At 39.7% G+C, this 25886-nt stretch overlaps 1 protein-coding gene across 2 annotated transcripts in view; it reads right to left on the bottom strand.

Annotated features, from left to right (window-relative positions):
- Positions 1-20: 20 nt before the first annotated feature.
- The window catches only part of cers5 (ceramide synthase 5), a 29844-nt gene continuing 3978 nt past the window's right edge, over positions 21-25886 (bottom strand). Inside the window, exons 2-10 of one of the 2 annotated variants that reach the window (XM_074641401.1) lie at positions 14847-14952; positions 12646-12776; positions 12274-12331; positions 12051-12101; positions 10059-10151; positions 6299-6427; positions 5660-5766; positions 3519-3675; positions 21-1081 (exon numbers count right to left, since the gene is read on the bottom strand). In XM_074641401.1, the coding sequence (XP_074497502.1) occupies positions 917-1081; positions 3519-3675; positions 5660-5766; positions 6299-6427; positions 10059-10151; positions 12051-12101; positions 12274-12331; positions 12646-12776; positions 14847-14952 (997 nt within the window). In that variant the 3' untranslated portion in view covers positions 21-916. Of the gene's footprint in view, positions 1082-3467; positions 3676-5659; positions 5767-6298; positions 6428-10058; positions 10152-12050; positions 12102-12273; positions 12332-12645; positions 12777-14846; positions 14953-25886 lie in introns of both variants that reach the window. The other variant, XM_074641412.1, reaches the window with a different exon arrangement.

Consider the following 25886-nt stretch of genomic DNA (forward strand, 5'->3'; position numbering starts at 1 on the left):
AAGACTGCAACAAGAAAGGCCTCTTTCAACCACAGAATATATTTTTGGAAATATATTTTTACAAGGCACTCAAGTGAGAACATGATACCAGACATTTAGTACAGTCCTCATACCTGGATTCCTCTGTAGGCAGTGACAAACAATTTTATAAACATTTGGTCTCAGGAGAAGTAGTAGTAAAAAAAACAGTAAAACGGAAAAAAACTACAAATCACAAAGTTGTCAAACAACGTCGTTAAAGGAAAAATCCACAATAAATCGCAGAAGGCAGAAACTGCTGCTGTTAAAACTGTCATGTGTGTACGTCTGGTCACACATGCACGCACGCACACACACAGCAGGTGCCCTTCTTTCAGAGCTGATAAAATCACAGCTATAACAAAACAGTAATTCATACAGTTACATATATACGTCTAATACCTGCTGTAACATCATTGGATTGGAAATGCAACACACTTCCAGAGAGTAGTGTTTTTTCTGCCCTTTGTGATCCAGTGTGATTTAACCCGTAACACAAAAATAATCCAAGTTCATCTGACCAATAAAACTGGGAGAGAACATTGAAACCACTCATCACAACTCAGCACAAAATCATAAAATCCCATCATTTGAAAAATAAGGCTATGCAAATCACTTATCGCTCCAACTGATCGTATCAGCTTTTACATGTCACCTCTTGATTTGTGTCGTACATGTCAGTACAGGGCTCTTCAAAGCAGGTATCTGTTTATCCATAGTTCATGAATCAATGTCAGTGTAAAGTGTGATAGCAGACTGTGTGTTTGTGTGTGTGTGTGTGTGTGTGTGTGTGTGTGTGTGAGTGTGTGAGCCTTGCACGTCAAAGGAATGTCAACAGAGAAACAAAGCTCTTGGAGACGTTGTGAGGGCCGAACTGCAGGGGGCTCCCGGCTTCATGTCACCAGCTGCTGTGGTTTTGCACTCCGGCTTTGGCAGCAGCACAGTGGCCTTTCGTGCCGTTTTCTCCCTTGAGAGAATAAGAAGAAGCCTTGGGGCCTTCTGTGGGTGTGTCGGGCTCCTCCTCTGAGCTGCTCTCAATGTCACTGCGCACATCCTTGCTCACCTAGAAGAGCAGATGGAAAGAGGGTGTTATTGTTTAAAGAGAATTAAGCACAAACCAAAGATGTTAAACAAAGTACACACTTTATGAAAAGTAACTTAATTCATCATTACAAACACTGCTATAAAATCAGCAGTGTGAGCCATTTTGAGTGGAATTTGTGTTCATCTTTTTGGCAGATGATGTTTTTTTACAGGTAAAACATGACTCATGTAGGTGTTGAGTGTGGGGCGGCTGCTCTAGACTACATGTAACTGGGCAGAAGAGTCAATTATATATTTTTCAGAATTGTAGCTAAGGTGTTTTGAAAAACAAAAACATCTATAGGTAAAAATAATTAACAAAAGCATATGACAAATTCAAATAACAAAGCTGACGCATCAGCCAGAAGTCAATTCTCTGCCAATTCTCTTTAAGATCTTTTACTCAAGTAAAAGTAAAAAATACCACAATCTAAAACTACTGTTAGAAGTAAAACTCCTGCATTCAAAATCTTATTTAAAAGGTACAGTGTGTAGGATTTGGAGGCATCTTGGGGTGTGGTTGCAGATTGCAACCAACTGAGTACCCCACCCCCGCTCACTCCACCCTTTCCAAGACTGCGGTAATGTGAGCCGCAGAGTACAAAACCGTGGTAACGCCGTTCGCCTCGCTCAGAGGTAATCCATACCATAATAACACTACTTTAGGAGCAACAGATGGCGGCTGGCGGTACCACGGTTTTGCACTCTGTGACTCACGTTACCACAGTTTCACAAGCCTGTTAGAGAACTACAGTATAGTGGCCTTCAGGTAACGTAAAAACCTGAAAGTCTCTCTCTAGAGCCAGTGTTTGGTTTGTCCGTTCTGGGCTACTGTTGAAACATGGTGGAGCAACATGCACACGACCTGCTCCCTATGTAGAGATGAAGGGCTCATTCTAAGCTAACGAAAACACGAAGATTCTTAGTTTCAGGTGATTATACACTAATGAAAACATGGTTATAAATACTATATTCCATTTCTGATAATAGATCCTCCGTAATGTAATACATACTGTTCCTTTAAGAAAAGTATTATCAAGAAAATGTACTTAAAGCCCTGGTTTAGTCTAATGACAGGTGTATTTTAACGTGCAGCTTCAATCCCCACATACTTCTTATTCATGCGAATTGCCGGTGTTCATCATAACCACCACAGGGTGGGGGTGCCGCACAATTTCATTACGCTCCAGGCTAATGACAAACAGTTAAACATACCTGACATTCACGACGCTATTAACCACATTAATCATCATTTACAACTTTCCTCTCACTGCCGTCTTTGTGAGAGCAGTTAAATCTAAGTGTTGGTCTACTCCTGCAGCAGCTGTCCAGTTTAAACCCCCTGCATCTAAACTGAATCCCCACAGAAATGGACGGGACAGATGGAATTAAGATTAAGTGTGAAAGGAATCACAGCAGAGGGAGTCAACAGAAACTTACAGCCAGAAACAGAGAAGGTAAAGGTCTCAAGTGGACAAAGCAAACGGGAGAAGAAGCGAGAGAGCAGTGGAGACAGACAGAAAGACGGGATCTCCCTCTGATTCCAGAGGGAGAGGAAACAAACGGCGTCTGCAGGGAGAATGAGACAGAGTCAGGGACAGCTGGGGAAAGAAAAATGAAGCAAATTCATCACCAAAAAATAGCTAGTGTCGTACATTTCAGTAAACGTTCTGGTCATAGACAGATGTCTGGTTGGGACTAATATGTTTGGTGTTTTTATAGCCCTTCCAAGTCAATGTTTTGGGACATTTTTGTTAATCTTTGCTGACACAAAAGCATTAAAGAAGAGTTCTGAATCATGTGAAATGATTTTTTTTTTTCAATCTAAGCCACTTTGGACAGAGTTTGATCTGCACTAAACCACTGAACGTGAAACTACTAGATGCTCGTACCACAAATTATCGTCAGGTTCTATTAGCTGAAAGTGTGAACAGCTTTTTTTTAAACAATTGCTCTTGTGTAGGGATAGCTAGGATGTGTAAGATGTCAAATGGTTGTGTCTAGAAGGTAACCCACAAATTGCAAAAACTTGCAAAAAACTCTCTTGAGACTCGCTGTACTCGAGAATTTACAAATACATCAAGGAAATAATCTTTTGGTCAATAAAATGACAGGAAATATTGCAAAGCAATAAAAAGTTTCTGAGACCAGGAGGACATCTTTAAATGTCTTATTTTTGACCACAAGTCTAAAACACAAATATATTTAATTCACTATCATAAAGGACAACAAAAAACAGCCAATCTTCACATTTGAGAGGCTGAAACTAGTGATGTTTTTGTTCTTTTTAACAACTATCAAAATAGTATAAATGATTGTCAAAATAGCTGGAGATTAATTTTCTGTATATCAACTAATTGCTTAACTGTTTCAGCTCTACATCTTCTTCTCAGTTATGTGTCTGTGCGGTGACCCACCCTGCCCCGCAGCATGGCTTTGACAGCTATACGGGCTATGAGGTAGAACCAGATGATATGCAGCACTTGGAGGACCAGCAGCAAGATGTTGAAGAGCCACCAGGACGGGTACGGCCCGACTATGGCCCAGCTCTCAAACATAGTGGAGTTCAGGACCCTGAAAAAACACAGGAGACAAATAGATGTGAGCTGTACTTTAATCATATTATTAACCAGCACTCTTCTAATGAGGCCCATTATAACAGGACACAATGTAATTCCCATTTGGTTGCCAAAGGCAACCAAGCAGGCGAGTAACATATCTCGGCCGTAATGTTAGGTGAGTGGTCGGTGAGGTCACGTCTTCCTTTAAATCCAGGTGAGTGACAGGAGGTTGTCAACAGACCCACCTCGCCCAGCAGAGGGATGGATTTCAGTCCAGGTAGCTGCAGCGGCAACACTAGCTTTATCACTCATCCACACCAAGACACTGAATATAGCTGCTCGGGTTACTTTAGTCAATGATAGGTTCCCTATTGTCCGTCTCTCTGGAGGTTGAGCTTCAACATCATCATCCAGGCCTCTGTCGAGGAACAGTCGCTATCCCAACAAACAGCTCCCTGAAGCCTAAACATTGGCACACGTCTCTGCAGTGCTCTGAGCAAGAAGTCAAATGATGGTGTTAGGCGTCCTGGGAATTGCCTCATCTGATTTAAAATCTGGTGGTAGTTTAGTTGCATTACTTTATTTATTGTTTTTTTCCAAACAACAGAGCACTGTGGTTTTCATGTTTTCAGAGTAGAGGTTGTGTGCTGCTGAGCAGTGTTACTAATTACAGCTACAGGATATGTACTTTACGTACATTACGAGAAACATCAACCTGCAGAGCTGCAGAGCATGGATGTATTGAGAGAACTGGATACAGCGTTAGAGGCGGGGCCCAGTTCATTCCTATGTAAGTTGCTCAGTGGCGCATGAAGCACTAAGAGCTTGACTTCCGGGTATAATATTACCCGGATCTTCCGTATCCATTGGGCCCATTGAGCAGGCGCACTAGCGTTTCATTTAAAGCCGCCTCCCAGCCCTCGGACTGGAGCTCATTCACATGAACAGAGGGAGAAAAATAACTCTGGATTCGCTATTACAGCATTTTACAACTTTTAGGACCTAATGATTTAAATAAGGGCTAATCAAGTGTTCGTACTGGGTAGTTGATTTACTTAAAAAAAATGTCTCCACTGAGTTACAGACGTCTCTTTCCCAATGTAAGTCTATGGGAAAAAGTATTTTTGGGCCCAATGGCATCAACGAAGTTTTAATTGCACCGTTTGGCCAAATTGGCTTCAGGAGAGCCCCTGCAGACCCACAGCTTTAGACACATGCATGCACGAGTTTAAACGGCAACAGATGAAAATAATCTGTGTAAAATATAAGTGAAAAGCTAATAAAACAGAGTTATTTTGAAATGCAGCGCTCTAAAATTATATTTTAATGTTGCGTCTACTATTTGTTGGTGACGACATTTTACTAACAAGGTGTCAGCCAATTTGAGTTTTAATGTTAACGTTTGGGTAACCCTACGTAGTGGTTAACTTAATGTTATTAAGCTAACATTAGCTTGCTACCTTCAATGAATAATGTCAGCCTACCCTTTGTAATGCCCTGAGAACGGCATTCATTAATAAAAATGATTGTACATGTTGCTTTTCATTTGTGCAGTGTCTTTGGCCTGCATTCAGTCAATTAATACATGTTTATATTGATAAAAATCCGTCATTGAATACAATATACACATAAAATAAAAGACTAGAAATATGGACTATTATTTTAAAAATGTTGTCAGCCTTGATAGAGTTTAGCAATCTCCATCCGTGGGTCTGTTAGAGCTCTCTGCTTCTGCATGTCGATGATGGAAATTACAGTAATTTAAGAAATCAAAGCACTGTAGGCAGTGTTTTCTGTTTCCGCTTACCAAAACAAAGCTCAAAGACAGTGTCATAAACATTTGCCAACCTGAGCTCAGCCAACTTCAAAGCTAAAGTTACATAATAATTTCCTGCAAAAAAACAGATATTGCAATGAGCTCTTGTGCATTAGTAAATTCATACATGTTATGGCAGAGTCATTATAATATTTACTCTGAGGTGTCACTGAGAACTCACCATATTGGATATATAACTAGTCGTGTGATGAAGAATGCCACACTAAACACAATGAAGATGAAGTCACACAAGCGCTGGTACTTGGCGTAGTTGGCCAGCTTACCTGCCTGTAGGAAAACAAAACAACAGTTAATGATACGTTTAATGTGGAGAATCATTCACCCTATTTGATTCCTGGGTTCACACCACTAATCTATATAGATTTCAGCAAACAGGAAGTTACTGGAAACACTAAACAACAATCACAATTCATCTCCATTGTTTAGGAAACCAACTGACGTGAAGCAAAAGGCTACTGAATAATATCCTAAGAGGAAACTGCTGTTGTAAATGTAAAAGCTGAGGCTACACAATTACTGTATCAACAGCAGCCATATGTTCTTTCCTTTATTTGTTTCGTATTAGTGTAACAGCATATCGGTGATAACTTCTGTTCAATATCAGATGTGCTGTAAAAAATGGCAAAACACTGTTCTGAGTTCGGATCACATTATATTCATTAAATAAACGCTGTAAATAAAGTACTAAGTATAAGGACAGAAGTGAAGTGAAGTACAGTATATTTGATTTGTAGTCAGTTGCTTAAATCATGCAATGGTGTGGTCATTTTAATACAATTCAGCATTGTGTCTGACTGACCTCTAGCAGGAAGTCAGAGGCGTCGTGTACACACATCACGAGGCTTCCTACTCGCGTCATGTTGTTGACGTAAGAGAAGCTGATCAGGCTAACTGTCGCTAGGTGATGGATGAACATGATCAGGAAGTCCTGAAAGTAAAAAAAGGAGGAGAGAGAGGGATGGTTAGAATACATGTACACTGATTGTTGACTTGAAAACTTGTCTTGTGTTGTTGTGGAGTGTATTTTTTTAAACACACTTCTTTTGTTTTGCCATTGAGGGCACTGACTGTTGAGTTACAAAGGAAACGCTACTGAAAATTAAAAGTTGTTAGTGTGGGATGTTTGCAACAAACATGTAACCACGACATCCCCGGTTTGACTCTTATTGAGTGTAATACCCCTCTTTCTCTCCCCGTTTCCTATCTGGACTATCACTATCAATAACCGCAAAATGCCTCCAAAACACTGCTCAAAATGAAATAATCATGACAACACATAGCCTTTCAAAATAAATTTGCCTTATAAGGTAAGAGAAATAGCAACTGAACAAATGGCAGATCACTAAAACCGATATAAACAGGGAATATTTAAGCTGTGATCAACTACATAGAGTACATGTCTCTAACTACAGTGACGAGGAAAACAGATAATGCAAACACATATCTGTCGGAGGTAGCAGCTTTGTTGGGGATGCAAATGTATACATTTTTTTAGTTTTAATTAATTAGAGATGTAAAAGAAGTCAAGGTGGAAGCAAGGTTATTTTTGTGTGTTGGGAGCCATGACAACAAACACAATCATCTTTACTCTTAACCAAGGACCTGCTTGTAGAGGTTTGTTACAGAATCCAAGATAGACATTTGGTGGACACAAAAGCTTTGCTGACACCAGACAGTTGAATAAGTAAAGCGTATAATCAATACTAAAATCAAGTGGACGCTGATGCACAAAAGTCATGTGCGATATGATCAGTTGTGTGTTTCTAAAGTGTCTGGCTGCAGCATTCTGCGTGAGCTGAAGATGACCTTAAAGGGGAACTACGCCCATTTTCGAAATTTTTTCATGTTATTCCTATGGTCTAAGACAGTCCAAAAATATAAGTAAACATGAACAACTCTCTCCCAAATCCAAAAACTAGAGTGCAAAACTCAAACTTGTGATGTCATAGGGTATAAAGTGTGGAGCTGGTCCATAGACAATGAATGAGGAGAGAAGTTCTAGGTGACACTGAGCACCCAGAGGAATGATCTGAGTATATGGGAACATTTTCTGTGTCACAACTGACAACACTACAATATAATAAAGCTCATTTGGCTATAAAAAAAAGAAAACATCCTTCTGTGGGTCCAAGAAATCAGTCTCCCATTCATTGTCTATGGAGCTGCTCCAGACTTTATACCCTATGACATCACATGTTTGAGACTTACTTCTCTGGTTTCTGGCTTTGAGAGAGAGCAGCTCATCATGTTCACAGATATTGATTGAACTTTCCTAGACCGTGGGAATAACATATTGGAATTCTTAATTTGGGTGGTGTTCCCCTTTAAAATCAAAACCACGTTTGCTGGAGGCATCACCACCGCAAAAGAATGCAGAAAAGCAATGTTGCTTCATGCCCTCTCTCAGTCCCACGCTTCCCACCGTTACTAATGCTAAAACAATTTATTCATGTCAAAGGTCACAAGCTGGAAAGAAACGACTATGAAACAGTGAACATGGTAACATATATAACACATGCATAATTTAGAGACAACACTTTGAGTGGATCTGTATCGATGCTCTTTGCACTGTAAGTACCTCTCCTCTCTAAATGTTTCAGTACTGTGTGTCCTTGGCAACCTCTGCCCCCCCATTCATGACACTCACAGCTTCACTTTTACAAAGTGACGACGTACGAAAGCACGACGTACGACCAATGTGACAGGGCGGATCACATTTTGTAGCAGCTTGAACAAGACTGCTAATGCGTACTGAATTTGAATTGTCATTGTTTTTTGACAACGTTCAACTCCTTTAGTGGAAACAGACATCTAAAACTAGTAGTGCTGGATTCACGCAGAGAGACTCTGACAGAGAGAGAAGATATAATTAAGATATGATAAGTGGAGAAACACCCCTGCAGAGACTTAAGCAAAGAGAGGAGACGTGCATCTGACAGTCAAGTCATCAGGGCTGACAGCAGCAGACTGCAGGGTGGATAGATACATACAATGAGGTCTCTGGTCTTAAATGTGTCTTTTCTTAAATTGAACGAGTTGAGGTCTGATTGTTCCATATTTCCAACCAACTTTCTATACAGTAGCGCAACATCCATGGTCTTAAAACCTGACAATCCTCCTCTGTTGACCAATTCAAATGTGTTTGGTCACCATTGCTTGAATGAATACTGTCTCTTTTTGCTTGTCTGGAAATACCTTTTAATGTGCATATTTACTCACTATCTTTGTGGTCTAGAGCAAACTGTAAGTATCACAATGCAACTGAGCTGAGTAAAGGTCAAACGGTGAGAACATAGACTGTATATAAGAAGTGGACGTAGTCACCCTGACGTCGCCCATTTATGCATTTTTTGGCAACCAGAAGTGACAACAAGAGGGTGGAGCTAAGTACAACTGAACGCTGAATGAGACATTTTTAGGCGACCAAAATGTTACAATTAAATTTCATGAACTGAAAACACACTGTGAAAGGGTTAAAGTTGTAAGACGAAAATACAGAGAACTCCCAGGCCGTACAACGCCGTGGTAGCGACCTGTCAATCACAAGGTAGCCACGCCCTAAAACATACCTTGCTTTATGGTCTATTTTACTCTAAATGGGACCATAATTTACTAAATGAACATCATGCTGTATTGAAGAAGACTTGAAACTAGTGATTGAGACCATAAACTCATGTTTACAATGTTTACTGAGGTAATAAATCAAGTGAGAAGTAGGCTCATTTTCTCATAGACTTCTATACAATCAGACTTCTTTTTGCAACCAGAGGAGTCGCCCCCTGCTGGCTGTTAGAAAGAATGCAAGTTTAAGGCACTTCCATGTTAGCTTCACTTTTCAGACCCGCAGGTTGCTGCCTGGGTGAGAAGGGCCTTTAGGAATTTCCTTTAGCTTGATAAACATGAATCTACTGAAACAATCAGCAGAGCAGTAGCTCCCTTTGCCTCATTTGAGCATCACATCACGAAGAATATATATTATACAGTATGTGTGAAATCAGGCCAGCTGCCTCTCCGCGTTCGGCTCCACTCTCAACAGCCATCAAGTTAAAACAAGCAGCACCGGCCTACTTTTCCAGCTTCACATTCCAGATATTTGCTGTATGAAACATCTACAACATTAACAACTAACTCCAGCACTAATACGCTGGTATTCAGAGGAATTTCTGTCACTCTAATAGAGTTAGGCCTGTTCCATCCTGCAATCACATGACAGTGGGTGCCCTCGTGCTGAATATACAAAGCGTTCATAGACGGAGCAGCAGCAGCTGAGCCCCGGCCCCCCTCCCAAAGACCAAAAACATGTGACCGTCCATAATTAACACAACTGCAAGAGCGTGCAACAAAACAAACATACAGGTTTGATCTTCATGCACTGTGACTTATGTGCATACATTTGAAAAACTTTGCATCACACATGGACACACACACACACATCTTCTCTGCCACTGCCAAATGAGGAACAACAGACACATTAACAAATGTTTCACAGGAAGTGGTGCAACGGTGGTGTATCCAGTGTGGTCTGACCGAACAGTCAGAGATGGTGCGGTTCTGCTCACCTTTCTTTTAATATCGGTGAATTGGGAGAACATGAGTGACCAGTAGAAGGACAGTTCTATCACATAGTAGCGGTAAAGACCCGTAGTCATGACCTGAAGAGACAGAGAGGTGAGACAGGTTCAGTCCAAAGAAGAATTTTATTCATTTTAAAGTGTTTTTTTCTTAACACAAACTGTACTGGATATCACAGAGTATTAAGAGTGAAAGAATGACATGTGACCACCACTGTGCTCATGACAACCCACATCCTGGCCCCGTGAATCACCACGATGTCCAAAGTTACTTCATCAATAAAGCACGAGAAGTCCTGCTGAAAGTGAATTGTGTCTAACAATGTGTCTTAAACTGGGTTCAATCTATACAATCACGCATTATCATCATCAGTATTCATTTCTTTGCACTATTTGTATCGTTTACAACTTACAGAACACTTGACTTGATGTTTTATTTCTTATTTTATTGTTGGTGCTTTTTATATATTTATAAAATATTTATGTAAACACCTATTTTTTCATATACTTGTGTACAAAACAGTCCTGTCTATTCTTTACCTTTATTTGTCCAGCTTTGTTGTCCTTCACCCTAGCTGTTATTTCTATTTCTGTGTAAGATGCAAAAAAAAGAGTCAAATTCCTTCTATGTGCACACGTACTTGGCAAATAAATCTGATTCTGATTCATTTCATAATAGGATGGGACGATATTGGATTTTATCCCTGGTGGCTGGTTTCAATAAAGATCATGAATCCCATCCCATCCCATGGGACATGGGTAAGACTAAAAAGTCAAAGTGCACGTCAAATATATTGTTCACAAAGATGTTTTCTGTCATTTTAGGTAGTTCTTATCACGCTGATGGATGTTCAATTGTTAATTTTTCTGATAAGTTTGGTTTGAATTTGTTATTTGATGCTGAAGGGGGTGAGGCGTCATGATTGACTACTGTGAGTCTCTCTCGCTGACAAGCTGCGGCCGCGCTCGGCTCGTGATTGGCTCGGGTATGTGTGTGAGCGGGGCTTCGATTCCACGGCTCCACCGCCTGATCACGACTGCGCAGACTCTGGCTCAAAATGACGTCAAAATCTCAAATGGCAGCTCCCATATCTGGGATATGTTGGCTTCACTTCTGTACAGTGAGAGGAAGTGGAGACGCATCGTCCATCTATATATACAGCCTATGGTTTATCCATTTATGCAGGGGGACCTTATGATTTATGATTACCTCACTTAAGATTGTTTGTTTGTTTTTCAGCAAAAAAAGACGTGTGTCCCATCTGTGATGCAATACAAATATTTGTTTCTTAACAAAACGTAAGGTAAAGTGATTACAGTGTGTTTTAGTGCCATTTTTAGAGTTTGAAGCATATTTTGATGACTGTCGGTATAATATTGTGTATTGCAATAATTTTGGCCAGGATAATCATGCCTAAAATTCATAATAAAAGTCAGATAAGCATGGACGGTCTGCAGAGTGTGAGGGTTTAAATCTCTGCCCTCCTGAATGAGCGTCAGACCAGATGAAGGTTTTAACTGTATTCAGCTGTAATCTGGACAAATGAATGTGATCCTGCAGCTTGAGTTGGTATATGATAGAAATGTTACCAGTGGGCCTGTCTGTGACTGAAATCTGCAAATGACATTAAGCCGACATCTTACACCCATACTGGCATATCTGCAACAAGTCAACTACATGATAAAACTTGTCAGACAGCTTTTTATGACACATTATCCGTTAAACAAGGAAGAGGAAAAAGAAATAAAAAGCAAACAGAAACTGACGTCTACTCCAAGAGTAAAGCGTTTACTTTTCTGTACGGCTTTTCATGGTTAACTGTGCACCACTTTATTAGGTACAAAGTCATGCAATCCAACACAATAGCCCTGCAATAAAAGTTCAGTTCTTGACTTTGTTGGAGGTAGCTTCTGAGGCTGTAGTTAATGTATTGGATTGCATTACAGATTAAGTAGACAGAGATTAGAACTGCATCGTACCTGATAGGGATAACCGTACCAGCACTGTCGTGTATCCCACATCCAAGGACACTGAAAACAAACACATATTAGTTTAGCAATCCATTCATAGGCTATTATCTTTGGAAATATACCCAGCCAATCAAATGTAATCAATGAAAGAACAAACAATGCTAACAGCTAATTTCTCTCCACCCCCACACCTTTATAAGTGCTTCAAAGCTTGATCTGATTGTGTGCTCACCTGCCACAGAAACCGGAACCCATAGATAAATATGCAGAAATAAAATGAAAACCTCCACCTATAAATAAACAAGAAGGAAGGAATTATTATAATTTAAAAGAGAAACAGCACATTCAAAATAAAACACACGATATGCATCTACTTGCCCCTACCCGCAATACTTGTCTCGCCACAATCCTTACTCTAACTCCAAATCCAAGTCCTAACAACAAACAGGCCTTGAAGAAACAAGAACCAGCCAAAATGTTCTCACTCTGATGGTGTAAAACAGGAACATACACATATACATCCACACCTGCACAGAAAACTCAACCAGTGTGTGCTCAAGCCCGCAGAGAGGTTAAAAGGTCAACACAATGGGGATTAACCTACATGCTCTCGCAGAACTTAGTGTGTGTGCTGGGTTTATCTTGGTTCCTGCGGTGTCTGAACCAACGCTGGACTTTTCGCACCTCCCAGTCCAGCTGCTTGGACAGGCCATCCAGATGGCGAGAGCCTGGATCCTGTGCGGAGAAAAAAAGAAAGAGAAGACAACTCAGCTTGGATTGAAGTGCCCAACGAGGATGAAAAGAAAGCTTGGATTTATATAACACAGTATCCAGTCCAAGCATATTGCAATTTTGAGCTTTAATCTGTGAGAAAGATAACACTCTCAATGGGAGCATGTGAAGTCAGCAAACACAGAAATTATCAGGAGAACGTCTGCTCTAAAAGTTTCAGTGAAAACTGCAACAATAAAAGTGAGACACTTTCTGCAAATGTTACAATGGGCACAGAAATGTGCTCTTGCATAACAGTTGCATCATAAGCCTCTGTGCCCAAGTTCAGTTCCCTCAGTTCCTTCAGTTCCTACACAGTATCTTAGTCTTTCACTTGTTTCACATTAGCATTTCTATTTCTATTTTAGTTTTATTATATACCTCTTGTTATTTATTTTTTACTTTCTCTGTCTGCACTTATTTCTGTCCTTGTGATACTGCAACAATTCATTTCCCCTCTGGGATCAATAAAGGCCCATCTTATCTTATATTATCTTATCTCAACTGGTCTTATCTCTTGATTCAATATACATTCAGCAGTTTTAATGGTCTGCTGGTCTCTGCAACAGCACGGCCCCTGAAGAGCATTGTATAAAATGACATAAAACATAATGTGTACATTTTTGTACAACAGGTCTTTTAGAGAGTATATTATAGTTCTGGGAAATATCAGATGTTATGTTATGACATGGTGTCTGAGTTGTTTGTTTTGAAGGCAGATCATTTCCCAGTTTCTCAATGTCGGTAAAATTGAACTGATTCACAGAGGACACTGAAAACAGTAAAATGTAAAAGCCCAATGTACAGTGTGACTGGAGACTTGGATGCTCCAGTATTGTTTTTATGAAGCCGACACAAATATCTTTTATTTTCTCCTCCACTGTGGTCGATACCAATATTGTTTAATAGCAATATGCATTCTTGTAAATCATGCAGGCACAAAACATTAAGCTTTTCAGGGCTGAACAGTAACAATTGCCAGGTTGCCATTGGCAACAATTTTAAGAAACTGTCAACCGGTCCTGAATTAAGTTCATATCTGTTCTTTGAATGCAACGCACTGTTCGATACAGTTTTAACATTCTACACAGGTTACATTACTCTAAAGTAAAGCTACATAAAATCTTCCCAGAAATGTCACCAATATGTGAGAAACATGACCAAGCAGAGGCAGATTAACTTCAAAGCTGTGCAACATGCCCTAAAATACAAAATTTCTGGGTTGCAATATTTTCATTCTTTTGGCATCTGATTTCCAGATAATGTTAACAGACAATTTTGTATACCAGGAATTGAGGGTGGACATGATAAATTATGTAAAATATCAGATTCAGATAAAACTCAAACTAAAAAAGACTTTTGGTTGGTTACTGTAATAAATCTTTTATTCTTTTATGTCACATTTTCATGATTAAGTTGACATACAGTATAACTGCATAGTATATTAATTACTCAAAAATGGCAACCATATTTTCAGTTTTGGGAACCATAAGCTGATGCCTTTACAAGTTAATGTTGAGCCCTGCTTTCTAGACGCGCTTATCTTTAGGGAGTTAAGAGCTTTTTTGTTGAAGACCATGTTACTTTTCAGTAGTAGACAGTGGACAGAGTGGAAATGGGGGAGGGAGAGGGGTACGACATGCAACAAAGGTCCCACAGCTGGAATCGAACCGGGGACGTTGCTGTTACATGATTATGCGCTCTGAAGACCATGCTACTTTTATTGTGTTGATAATTGAACCAATGTTTTAGTAGAGTTCTCCTACTTACAAGTTTCCAAATTGTAAATAGCGTTCATGTCAACATCCAAGTTGTAATAAAGACTGTGAAACTTCAATTTTTCTAAAATAAAACTCTGACTTGATGTTCAATAATGCAGAAGTTCCTTAAAACCAAGCAAAAACTGACATCAACATCGTTCCATGTAACTAAACCCAAATGTAATGGATATAGTGTTGTATTGTGGAAATGATATCAACCATTACTGATACTCCAGTACATAAACGCTTCTTTAAAAGGAGAAAGAAACCAAACCTTGGTGATGGATGTAAACACTTTCTCCAGCACTGCATTGGGCTGAGCTCTTCGTGCGATACCTGGCTGGATGTGGAGACTCCGGGCACAGGGACTGGCAATAAACCTGTGGCACAGGTGAAAATGGGAGAGATGAAGGGTCACGTAATGTTGTCAAAACATGCAAACTAGCTTTCTGAAAGGAAAACTTAAAAGACCCGTTTGGCCCAAGTTTTAAATAGCATTCAATGCTTATCAGACAGATAACCAGGGTTCCTTCACACGTTAAAAACTGAGAAACATTGTGAACATATTTTAAAGGGATAGCTCTTTTATGATATTAGCTGGTATGAGATTCTCCACAGTAGTAATATAAAACGGATGGATATTAGCTCCAGATGGGAGCCCAGAGACTGGTCAACAAATCAAAAATAAGCAACAGCATGGAGCTTCTTTTTCGTCAGCTTAAAGATAACCTGTATTTTAGACCTCTAGTAGCGCTACAGAGCTGTTTTTCTATGAGTGGGTCCCTGTTTAGTGGGTGAATACACATTCCTGTCACTGGTGTCACCCTGTTCGACTGATTGACAGGTGGCGGTAATTCAAGGAAGAACACTTCTTACTAGTAAACATGAATGTCAACAATACAGGTTTCAAACTTTTCAGAAAAAAACAGCTTTGCAAATGTTTCCTGAGGAAGAAGAAGGCATTCATCATGTTTGTGTCAAGGATGCATTGCTTTTATGGTGAAGAATTCTGAATGTAAACATAACTTTAGTTTGTTTACAAGACAACGCCACAGGGCGCCTTTAAGTATAGTGATGCACAACACAGCAACCACTATAGTGCTGCTACTACTACATCAGCTGTTTGAATCTTCAGGCTCTGGTCAGGGTTGTGGTATTTTCAAATGTAATTTCCAAACACATTGTCTGCATCTACACATGTAGGAAAACATAGACAGAGAGCGGGGTTCATGTGTTGCATTAGCCTGACTGGCTAACATCTAATAAAAGGATGAAATAAAGCAAAAACTTGCTGAAGGGGAGCTTCTCAAAATCCCCAGTGGGGTGCCTCCTTCATTATGGGAACATTATGACCCTGCATGACCCCTGCCTGCCTGTAGTTCTGTTCTGCATTAGGACCAAACTTTCACAAACAGCTGGGAAAGACGCTCTGAGCTTACCATAAATGTTTATTTGAACAAAATTACAAAGTGACTAACCGTTGCTTCTTAATGTGTCTACAAATGGCTTATTAGCTATTATAGGCAGTGTGCTGGTGGATCACTATGACTTATACCATGTAGGTTTACTGTATGGCCATAAATTATTATTTTTAAGAAAGCATTCTTGCATGTCCATAGAGCCATAAATCATTCTTTTTGAGGAAGGCATATTTCAAATATAACACAAATAGAATGCAGGTTAAAATTAAGCAGTGCCCTGTGAGTCAGCTTCAGTATTATGGGCCGGATGAGTGATGCACGAGCACATCGCTCTGCTGCAACAATGGGTCTCTGTGCGTAGTAATACACTGACCTTCACGAACATAACTTTGTGTTATCAAAAAGCACGACAGGAGAATTAATTAACAGAGAAAAAAATAACTTTTGGTGTCGTTGTGTTGTGGCTTGAGATGTTTCTGTTTAATGACTCCGTGTGGTGACTACTTGCCAACCTCACCACACACCTCACAACTACCAGCATAGCTAAATAAGTATGAATTAATATTACTACTGGTGAGTAAGTCATACTCAATCAATCATTTACGAGGTTGTCAGTGTGGCTGCTGCAAAAATGTCCACAGAAACTCTTGAAGGAAAACATTGCTGTGGTCTTCACCTGTGAAATCTAGATCTGTGGACATGAACATGTCTCTCTAACATGAAGAAAAGGGTCTTTTGTCAGGCAAAAATGTGGAGCTGCTCCACTGAAACGGACTTCAAAGCACAAATATAGTGGCATGCATTTATTAACCACAGTGGTTTTGTCAACAGCTTCCTCTGGGTCAGGCTAGAGGAAGCTACAGAAAAATAAAAGCTATTTGGATATAACTATCTCACACGCTACAAGGTCAATCTCAACTTTGTTACCGCAAGACGTGGACCTTAAGATTTTGTCTTTTGATTTACAGCCAGATATTCATGCTTCCAATATATATAAACATATATAAATAAACACATAAGTAGCAAAAATTATTTTTTTTTACACAATAAAACTTCAAAAACAACAAAAAATGTGTGATTCTCTGTTAATATTTTTAATCTATTAGAAATATTTTGGAGTGCTTGTACAGAAACGACTGTGAATGTACAGTAAATGACGACTAACAACAACGGTATAATGCAATGAAAGCGGATGCAAATAAGCCGTAAAGTACATTCCAGAGATATTCTGTAAAATGTGGAAATCGGTGACCTGCAGACACATAATAATACTACTGTAGTTTTACTGTAGTTTGTAAACTGTAGTTTGGTCAAGCCCCTCAGTGTTAATGAGGAATGCAAACTATGTTCATGCCTCAGAGTAAAGTGTCGACAACTTTGTAACTTTATAACTTTGTGACAAATGAGTGAGTGAGTGAGTGAGTGAGTGAGTGAGTGAGTGAGTGAGTGAGTGAGTGAGTGAGTGAGTGAGTGGAGAAGAAAAACGTCCATATACAACATGAAATGTCACAGTATTACTTCATTATGAGATTGTACAGCTCTCAGAATACAGCTGAAACTATTTTTCTGCCTTGAGACTAAAATGAAAACACATATAAATCCTAGGCTACAGTCATCTTCTTCAATCTATGTAAATGTCACTTTTGCTATGACGTTTGGGGGGTTTGTGGGGTTTCCTTTCACATTCACAAACTTCCTCAAATAAACAATGAGCAACAAAAAGTGAAACACACAAACCACAACGGTTTCCTCAATAGACTTTCCTCCACTTACGAAATTCTTAGTCAAATCATAGTCTCATAATCACAGTAAGTCACTCATAGTCACAGGAATTGGTCAACTAATTATCAAATTGATTTACATGAAAAATTAGTCAAACTGTGTCTCCAGTCATTCAGCAGAAGAATGCAGTCATGAAAAGGCATCTAATAGAGTCTATTTAGTGAAGACCCAGCACGCTGTTATATTTGTGAATATTACTGATAGCAGACATGTGACCATCATTTTCCAGTATTGACTAATAGTTAACAGTTCCCATTAAAAAAAAGACCATTGTGAAACAATTTGTTGACTGGCTGAGAGGCTCTAAATAGCAGCAATAGGGAATCATGATGCATTTAAACTTCAAGACACAGATAACTTCTGATTGTTCACCCATGTTTACAGTGTCCAGTGTCATACTCTTTTGTATCCTGTTTTTTTTTTTACCAAAGTAATTCTTAGTCGACCAACACTAATACGATTTATCGACTCGATTAGTTGATTTAATCGACAGATCTGTGAAACTGAGTTTCTCCACAAAGAATCACAAAAAAGCACCACTTTAAAGCTGAATTAGGCGAGATTGGAGCAAATATGAGTAAAAAAAAAGTTATTTTTATAAAACGGCTGCTATATTATGACTGTAGTACATGAAACAGGTAACCTGAAAAAAATGATGTGCCTCTGACTGTGTCCTCCGGTGCTCCTAACGGCATCTGCAAGATTTTACAGACCGGAGGAAAACAAGCAGTAAGAGCTGATCTGTCTGCTGTCCAGCAGCCGTCAATGAGAGCCGGCTGTCAATCACTCGCGAACTCCGACCAAACGGTCAAACTAGGCAGCGCTGATCAAATATGAATCAATATTATGTTACGTTAATGCCTATTTCTCGCCTCGAATGTTTTCAGAATCATCTTGTAGTGCACAGTTTAGCTGTAAAATTAGAAAGTTTGTGAAGCAGCCGCCATTGTGAAATCTGGTGAAGGAACGCCAAGTTCAAGTCACATGACCGGAGCACAGCCAATAGGAACGCTCTCTCAATGAAATGACCTGTGATTGGTCAAAGTCTAGATTTTTGAAAGCCTGAAAACAGAGCCATGAGGAGGTGCAGAAGTCTAGTTTTCTCTCAGAACACTTGAATTACAATATGCTGAAAGGTTATTATGGAATTTTTGCCCAATGATGCCAATGATATACTACCTACTGCCACTTTAACTCTTGTGATTACCAGAGATGTGATCATATGTTCCTTAAAATAAGTCATTCGGCATGAAAACGTATAGACTAGAAATTACCGCCTTGCGGTTGTATGTCTCCATCAACCAGTCAAATTGCAGTTTACATTCATTACTGTCCAAAATGTCATCACTTCATCATTTTATCCTGTTAGTCATTTGTGTGAAATTGTTATAATTAGCATATAAATTCTTGAGTTATGGCCGAAAATGTGTTTTGTGAGGTCACAGTGACCTTTGACTACCAAAATCTAATCAGTTCATCCTTGAGTACTTTGTGCCAAATTTGAAGAAAGTCCCTCAAGGTGCTCTTGAGGTATCGCGTTTACAAGAGTGGTCTGGACGGACAGACAACCCGAAAACATAATCGACTAAAAAAGTCTTTAGCGATTAGTCACCTCAGCCTCTCCTTGTGTGTGTTTACCTACTTTATGTTCAGTAAATCATCAAGTCAGCAAAATGTAATCAGTTTTGTGTCGAGTATTTCTTCAAAAAATACTGATTTGAACCGTAGAGGAATCCTCTATATTCATCATCCATTGTCTGAGGAGATGGTTCCTGGTGATGACAATCTGACGCTCATCTAAATATAGTTTGCTCCATTACGAGAAGGAAAAAAAAAAAAAAAAAAAAATGACTTCCGTCTGACGTATAACCGCTCACACTTCTTGTCCTCCCTGTTTTATTATCGTCTCCCTGCAATAAGCAGCTTTACCTCTAAGCATTTTCTCCTTGTCCTGACGTGACCTTCAGAGCAATGACAAGCACGTAGAATTTTCGTACCATCCAACCTAGCAGGTCTACTACATAAACTTTAAAGAAGACAAAGAGGAATGTCAAACATACCTGTGATTAAATACTCAAAAACAGGTTCCTTGAGCAACGTTTTTTTTAATTTGTTTCCTTAAGCGAGCAGCTGCACTCCACATATTGAGTGAACTTCATGATATTGAAAGTGCACCGGCCCAAAACCGCAGTGTACTCTGTGGCACTGACTCTGCACAGAAGTTAGACTGGATAGGTCAGTTTCATGTGGCGTAAAGTTGTTAAATATTACTCAGGGCGATCTATATTGTAATCCTCATTTTACTATTTAATTGCACCTTGAGCATAAAACACTTTTAATGGTCTGACTTAAAAGCATCGAGGGCGGCACAGCTCTGAATGTGATGCAGCTTCTAAGTCTGATTCACCCTGAGTTTACTCAGTGGTTGGGCTTTAACTACCTAGGTTGGCTATTAAACAATCTCTCTATGAAACTGTTACATGACCACATGGGTAAGGTAAAACATGAGCAACAGACACAACAGTCTAGGTTCCCTTGTAAGCACAGGCCTTTCAAATTTATGACAATGGACAGAAATAACCCACGCAAGCCTGAGTCTGCGGTGCTAATCGGCGGACGGCAGCAACAGAAGGGAAAAAGGGCGAGAGACGAAGGCTAATCTATTTATGTCAAACGTCAAAACATCCCTGTTTTTCCTCGGGTCCTGACCACTCCAACATACACAAAGCCTGTTGCCAAGAGACAGGCTCAGTGTGGTCTGTGTATGTGGATGCTAGTAGCCCTGACAGACGGCTGTGAAGAGAACAGCAGCAAACTACATATATACAACCTTTACACTGGAAAAACATCCCAGTCCCAGGGCTAGGCTGAGGCACAGCACGGCTCTATTCATAGCACGGTACTGGATGTAATGGTGGCCTTGTGAAGTTTTGACAGTTTTGACCTGGAAGAAACGTGACTTTGGAGAAAGAGAGTGCCATATAGAGTGCTGCAGGAATGAGTCCTAAAAAACGGAAATGAGTTAGCGTTTTAACACTTCTGGTTCCCTCGTCTGGAAGTCAATGGGTTTTTAGTTAGATGCCTGAGATAGAGATTTTAACGTTTTGTTCTACGATATAAAATACGTCAATAAATATACCACCCGTGAATTTTGAAGCTTTTACATGTCTGTAAAAAGGCGGTTGCTAAAAAGTGGCAATTTGAGACCACTAAACATCATCGCGATGACTCGTCCACCTTTACAGACTCGTTACAGATTATCTTGCTGAACAAAAGGTGTGAGTATCGTAAACGTTTGTTTGCCACAGAGCTTATTTTCTGCAACAATCCAAAACCCATTGGAAAAATTAGCGATGCTACCTTCCTGGTTGGCGTAAAAAAAAAATACGTCATCCGTGCAGCGTTCTATTATGTGGGTAATAAACAGAACACTGAACAAGGAGGATGTTTGATGCATCACACTAACATATTTGTTTTGTGTCGACTCTCTCTTCCTTTTGACAGAGAGAATACCTGGCAGCTACTTTATGAGGAAACAGTCAAAACTGGCCACAACAGATTACATCGCAAGTCTGGCTGGCTACTCGTAACCTAATAGTTTGTAGTCTTAACACACTGTTCAACCCATGACACGGCTTAGAAGGGTTGCAAACACAAAACAGCCCAACTGCTGCCATCTACAAAGTCACTACCAACAGCAGAGTGATGATTATGATCAAACAAGAAGAAACTGGTCTAGAGGAGGCGGGCCTGCTTGGGCTGCTTGGACGACGGAGAAAGGAACCGCATGAAAATTCTGTAACTATTCTTCCTGACTGACAACTAAATGATCTCATCTTAATGACATACTGCGGTTGTCGCAGATAACACTGTAAGAAAAAGATTAAGAAAGATATACAAGCAGGTTCTGTGGCTTCGGAGACTACATAACTAGAACTAGATAAGGCTGCATTTTCTAAAGTTTCAAATCTAAGTTGTAGTTGAAGTGACAGGCGAAATGCAGGAGGTGAAAAGCAGTTAAACTGGAAGTGCTGTAACAAGTTAAAGTTTTAGTTTAATGTCAGTTTCATTTCAAGTTTAAGCACTGAAAGCAGCCGTAGTAAATGAACAGTGAAAGTTGTTGGAGTTCGAAAAGCTGAAGAAGTTTTCCTTTTTGTGGGGTTGTTTTTCAAAAACTAAGACCTGAAACCTGAAACAGGTATAACTAAGTAAGGCTGCAACTACATACATTTTCATTATCAATTAATCAATTAATCAATTAATCAATTATAGAGCTGCAATGATTAATCAATTAGTTGTCAACTATTAAATTAATCACCAACTATTTTGATAATCATTAATTGGTTTGAGGGGGAAAAAAGTTAAAATTCTCTGATTCCAGCTTCTCAAATGTGAATATTTTCTGGTTTCTTTACTCCTCTATGACGGTAAACTGGATGTCTTTAAGTTGTGGACAAAATGAGATATTTTGAGGACCACATCTTGGGCTTTGGGAAACACTGATCAACATTTTTCACCATTTTCTGACATTTTATAGACCAAACATCTGATCAATTAATCGCGAAAATAATTACGTTATGGCAAAAGGTGTCAAATCCTCACATTTGAGAAGCTGGAACCAGGGAAGTGGTTTGCCATTTTTGCTTTAAAAAAATGACTAAAACAATTAATCGATTGTCAAAATAGCTGCCGATTCATTTTCTGTCGATCGACTAGTAATCAATCACTGCAGTTCAAAGTGTCAGAGTGAAGCGTTGACAGGAGAAAAGTCAGTTGGAGATGGAGAAATGAATGTAGTTGAACTATCAGTTGACTTGTAAGAAATGAAAGCCGCTGTCATTTGAAGAAAAGAAAGAGCAATAACTAGAATAAGGCAATGAGTCAGAACAAGTTTGTGGCAGGATGTGTCTGAGAGAACACCCCCATCAAAACCAAACTCATCAGTGTGCGACTGTGTGAACACCAGACCCTCTTACTGCATTTGTGTGAACCCAGTGTGTGTGTGTGTGTGTGTGTGTGTGTGTGTGTTATAGTAAGTGCACTGTGTGGGAACAAACAGCACAGCCTGTGTTTAGGTTCTGCAAAAATACGAACTCAAGCTGTGGTGTGATGTTTTTATCTGATAAATAAATGAATGAGCCGGCCGGTGCCAGACTGTGACAGAGTTAACGCTCTCTGATAACATCACTGTGGATCAGCCTCTCCTCCAGCTTTGACACCTGAGACAGGTGGCTCAGCAGCACTGTGTGCATCTCATCGAACACCTCAGCAACTCTCTTTACACACCTCCAATATCTGATCGCTCCTGACTTACAGCCACTTGACCATGCATAAATTAAACAGACTAAGCCTGTGACGCTGTGTTTGGAGCTGTTGGTGTCAAATCTAGAAGCCATGCCTGAGTGACAGCATGTCATCTCCTACAATCTGACCAATCCAGATTTATAGGAATATTAAATATTACTTAAGTAAATTTCTCCGACCTGCAATGTTAAAGCTAGGGTTGGGAAAGATTAAGAACCGCTCTTTGTTATATTTGTTGAAATTCTCATTACATCCCGACAGTAATCAATAAATCCAATGGTCGGGCAAAAAATAAATAAAAAATCTGGTATCTGTGTCTGTCCCAGGACTGTAATAAACCCGTCCATTCATTCATTCGGCCCGAATGTAATGATTGGATGGTGCTTCCTGTCTTCCTGATCGGCAGCACTCATTGCACGTCACCGGAGTCTTCCAGAAGCTGCAAGCTTAACAGCTGTGAGCACTAACAATAGGCAACCTATTAGACCGGCAATACGTCATCCAGAATAGCCTCTCATGACCACGCCCCCTTTTGGGGGAAAACAATCATGTGACCCTCATAGACGACAACAGCATAAACAGAGTTTGAAAGTTGAAACATGTCTCCAAACTTTAAAAAAAAACTGTATTAGTAATAACACTATGCCGAACCACTACAATATGTTGTACCAACAAAAAATCCAAAAACGCCGATTTGTTCTCCTGCCGTATCCTAAAAAAGATATAATAGAGGGGCTTTATGGCTCCAAGCTATAGACCAGATCAGCATGGCGTCATCGCCGATGTTGCGTTCCCTTTTGGTGGAAAGAAACTCGCTGTCACAGGTGAGAAAATGGAAAATAATGAAAGCTGTTGTGTGGCGGGTTAACCGAGGCTTTCACACTGAGATTTGAGGCACATACGATTCTTGATGTTCGCGATCAACCTTAATTTATGAAGGTATCGCGAACGCTCAGGTTCAGGCAAGGTCCCAAAATGATTATTAGACATGTGTATAAAACAAACGTTTGTATAACAAGAGATGAATGCATACAAACTTAACAAAATTACAATCCAAACACATCAAATTGCATTGATATCTATGGGATCTTTGGTTTTCTATCACCAACAGGGAGCATGGCCTGGTCTTTTTGACACGTACCCGTATGTGCCGGTCTGATGTATGTTCGTCGTTTACATTCATTATGATATGTTTACGTTCATATTGATAATAGTGGGGGAGTGACTTTGGAGGGAGGCCTGACGGGACGGACTGTCAGTGTTGCCAACATGGCGATTTTCTCTTTAGATTTAGGGACTTTTGGAGCTAGTGCTGCTTTCATTGGAAAAGAGTTTGCAACACTGGGCTGGGTTTTTTGGATGTATCATTTTTAAAAATCTACTGTAGTCTTGTTACTCTCTTGTACTTTCTAAAGATCACCAACCCCGCCTTTAAGAAGCCATCCTTGTTTCATGTGTTCCTATATATTACGTATAATAGGGCTGTCACGAATACCATCTTTTGGGCTTCAAAGCTACAGTGAGAAATATTCTAAACTAAGCTCTATTCAAAGCTTCAGTGCCGCTGCCACGCTACTGTACACACACACACACACACACACACACACACACACACACACACACACACACATCTCTACACACAAGAAACGGGGTTATCCATTTGAGAATAACTAGTCATAAATCATTTTCAATATGAGTAATGAATAATGTTGTGGGATTATTCCTTATTTCATAGGCTATTTTGGGATTTATACATTATTATTACACACTTATATAATAAAAAAAAGAAGCATTCAAATACTGAGTTAGAGGTCTATTACCAGTGCAGTGGTTGAAGCTTTGAAGCATTCGGGTCAGCCTTAATGTATAACAGTTGAGAAGTAGTCCTTACGTTTCTCTTTGTTGTCAGACAATTATAAAAAGTCGTTAAATTAAAAGGTCACACAATGCTAACTGGCTAATGAAAATTCCTGAGCTCTTCCTCCTTATTAACTTTTTATAGCCAAGCTAGTGTCAAACAATAGGATAAACAAGATGCCAGTGACCACGCCTGTCTACTGTTCTATGTTCAGATGAAACCTTGGTAATGAGCAGCTGTGAGAGCAGCGCTTCACCTCGCCAAGATGGAAAGGAACTGTACTGTCCATTCATTTTAAGCATCTACACTTGCAGCATGTCCAACCACAGACACAGTGAAATTAGGGGAGGTATACTCTTTGTGTATTGAGTATCTTTCTGATATAGTGCCATTTTCTGGAAAATCAATTAAGAACAGAAAAAACAATCAGATTTGAACGCCTCTTTTCTGCCAATCCTGTGAATACCTGACAAATCAAGCTACTAGGGCTGCATGTCCCAAATACCATTTTTTGGGCTTCGAAGCTTCGGTGAGAAATATTCAAAGGTATTTGAAGCTTCGCAACGCAGCGCAGCAGGCTGACATGTTCTCCTGTCTGTTTGTCTCCATCTCCACCGTTTCAGTGCCACTGCCACACTACTGTACACACACACACCTCTACACACAACAGCAGTCTGAGAATATCTAATAATAATTCATGTTGAATATGAATTGTGGGATTATTCCTTATTTCATGGGCTCTTTTGGGATTTATACATTATTATAACATACTTGTGTATATAAAAAAAACGAAGCATTCAAATTCTGATTTAGAGGTTGATTACCACGGCAACGGTCGAAGATTCAAAGCATTCGGGTCAGCCCTACAAGGTACTCTGTTACATTGATGCAAAACAAGCTATACCTCAGCACAAACAGTGACCAAATCTCTTGGCTTCTTGACAAATTT

Source organism: Sebastes fasciatus, chromosome 1, assembly GCF_043250625.1.
Source record: "Sebastes fasciatus isolate fSebFas1 chromosome 1, fSebFas1.pri, whole genome shotgun sequence".
Lineage (NCBI taxonomy): Eukaryota > Metazoa > Chordata > Actinopteri > Perciformes > Sebastidae > Sebastes > Sebastes fasciatus.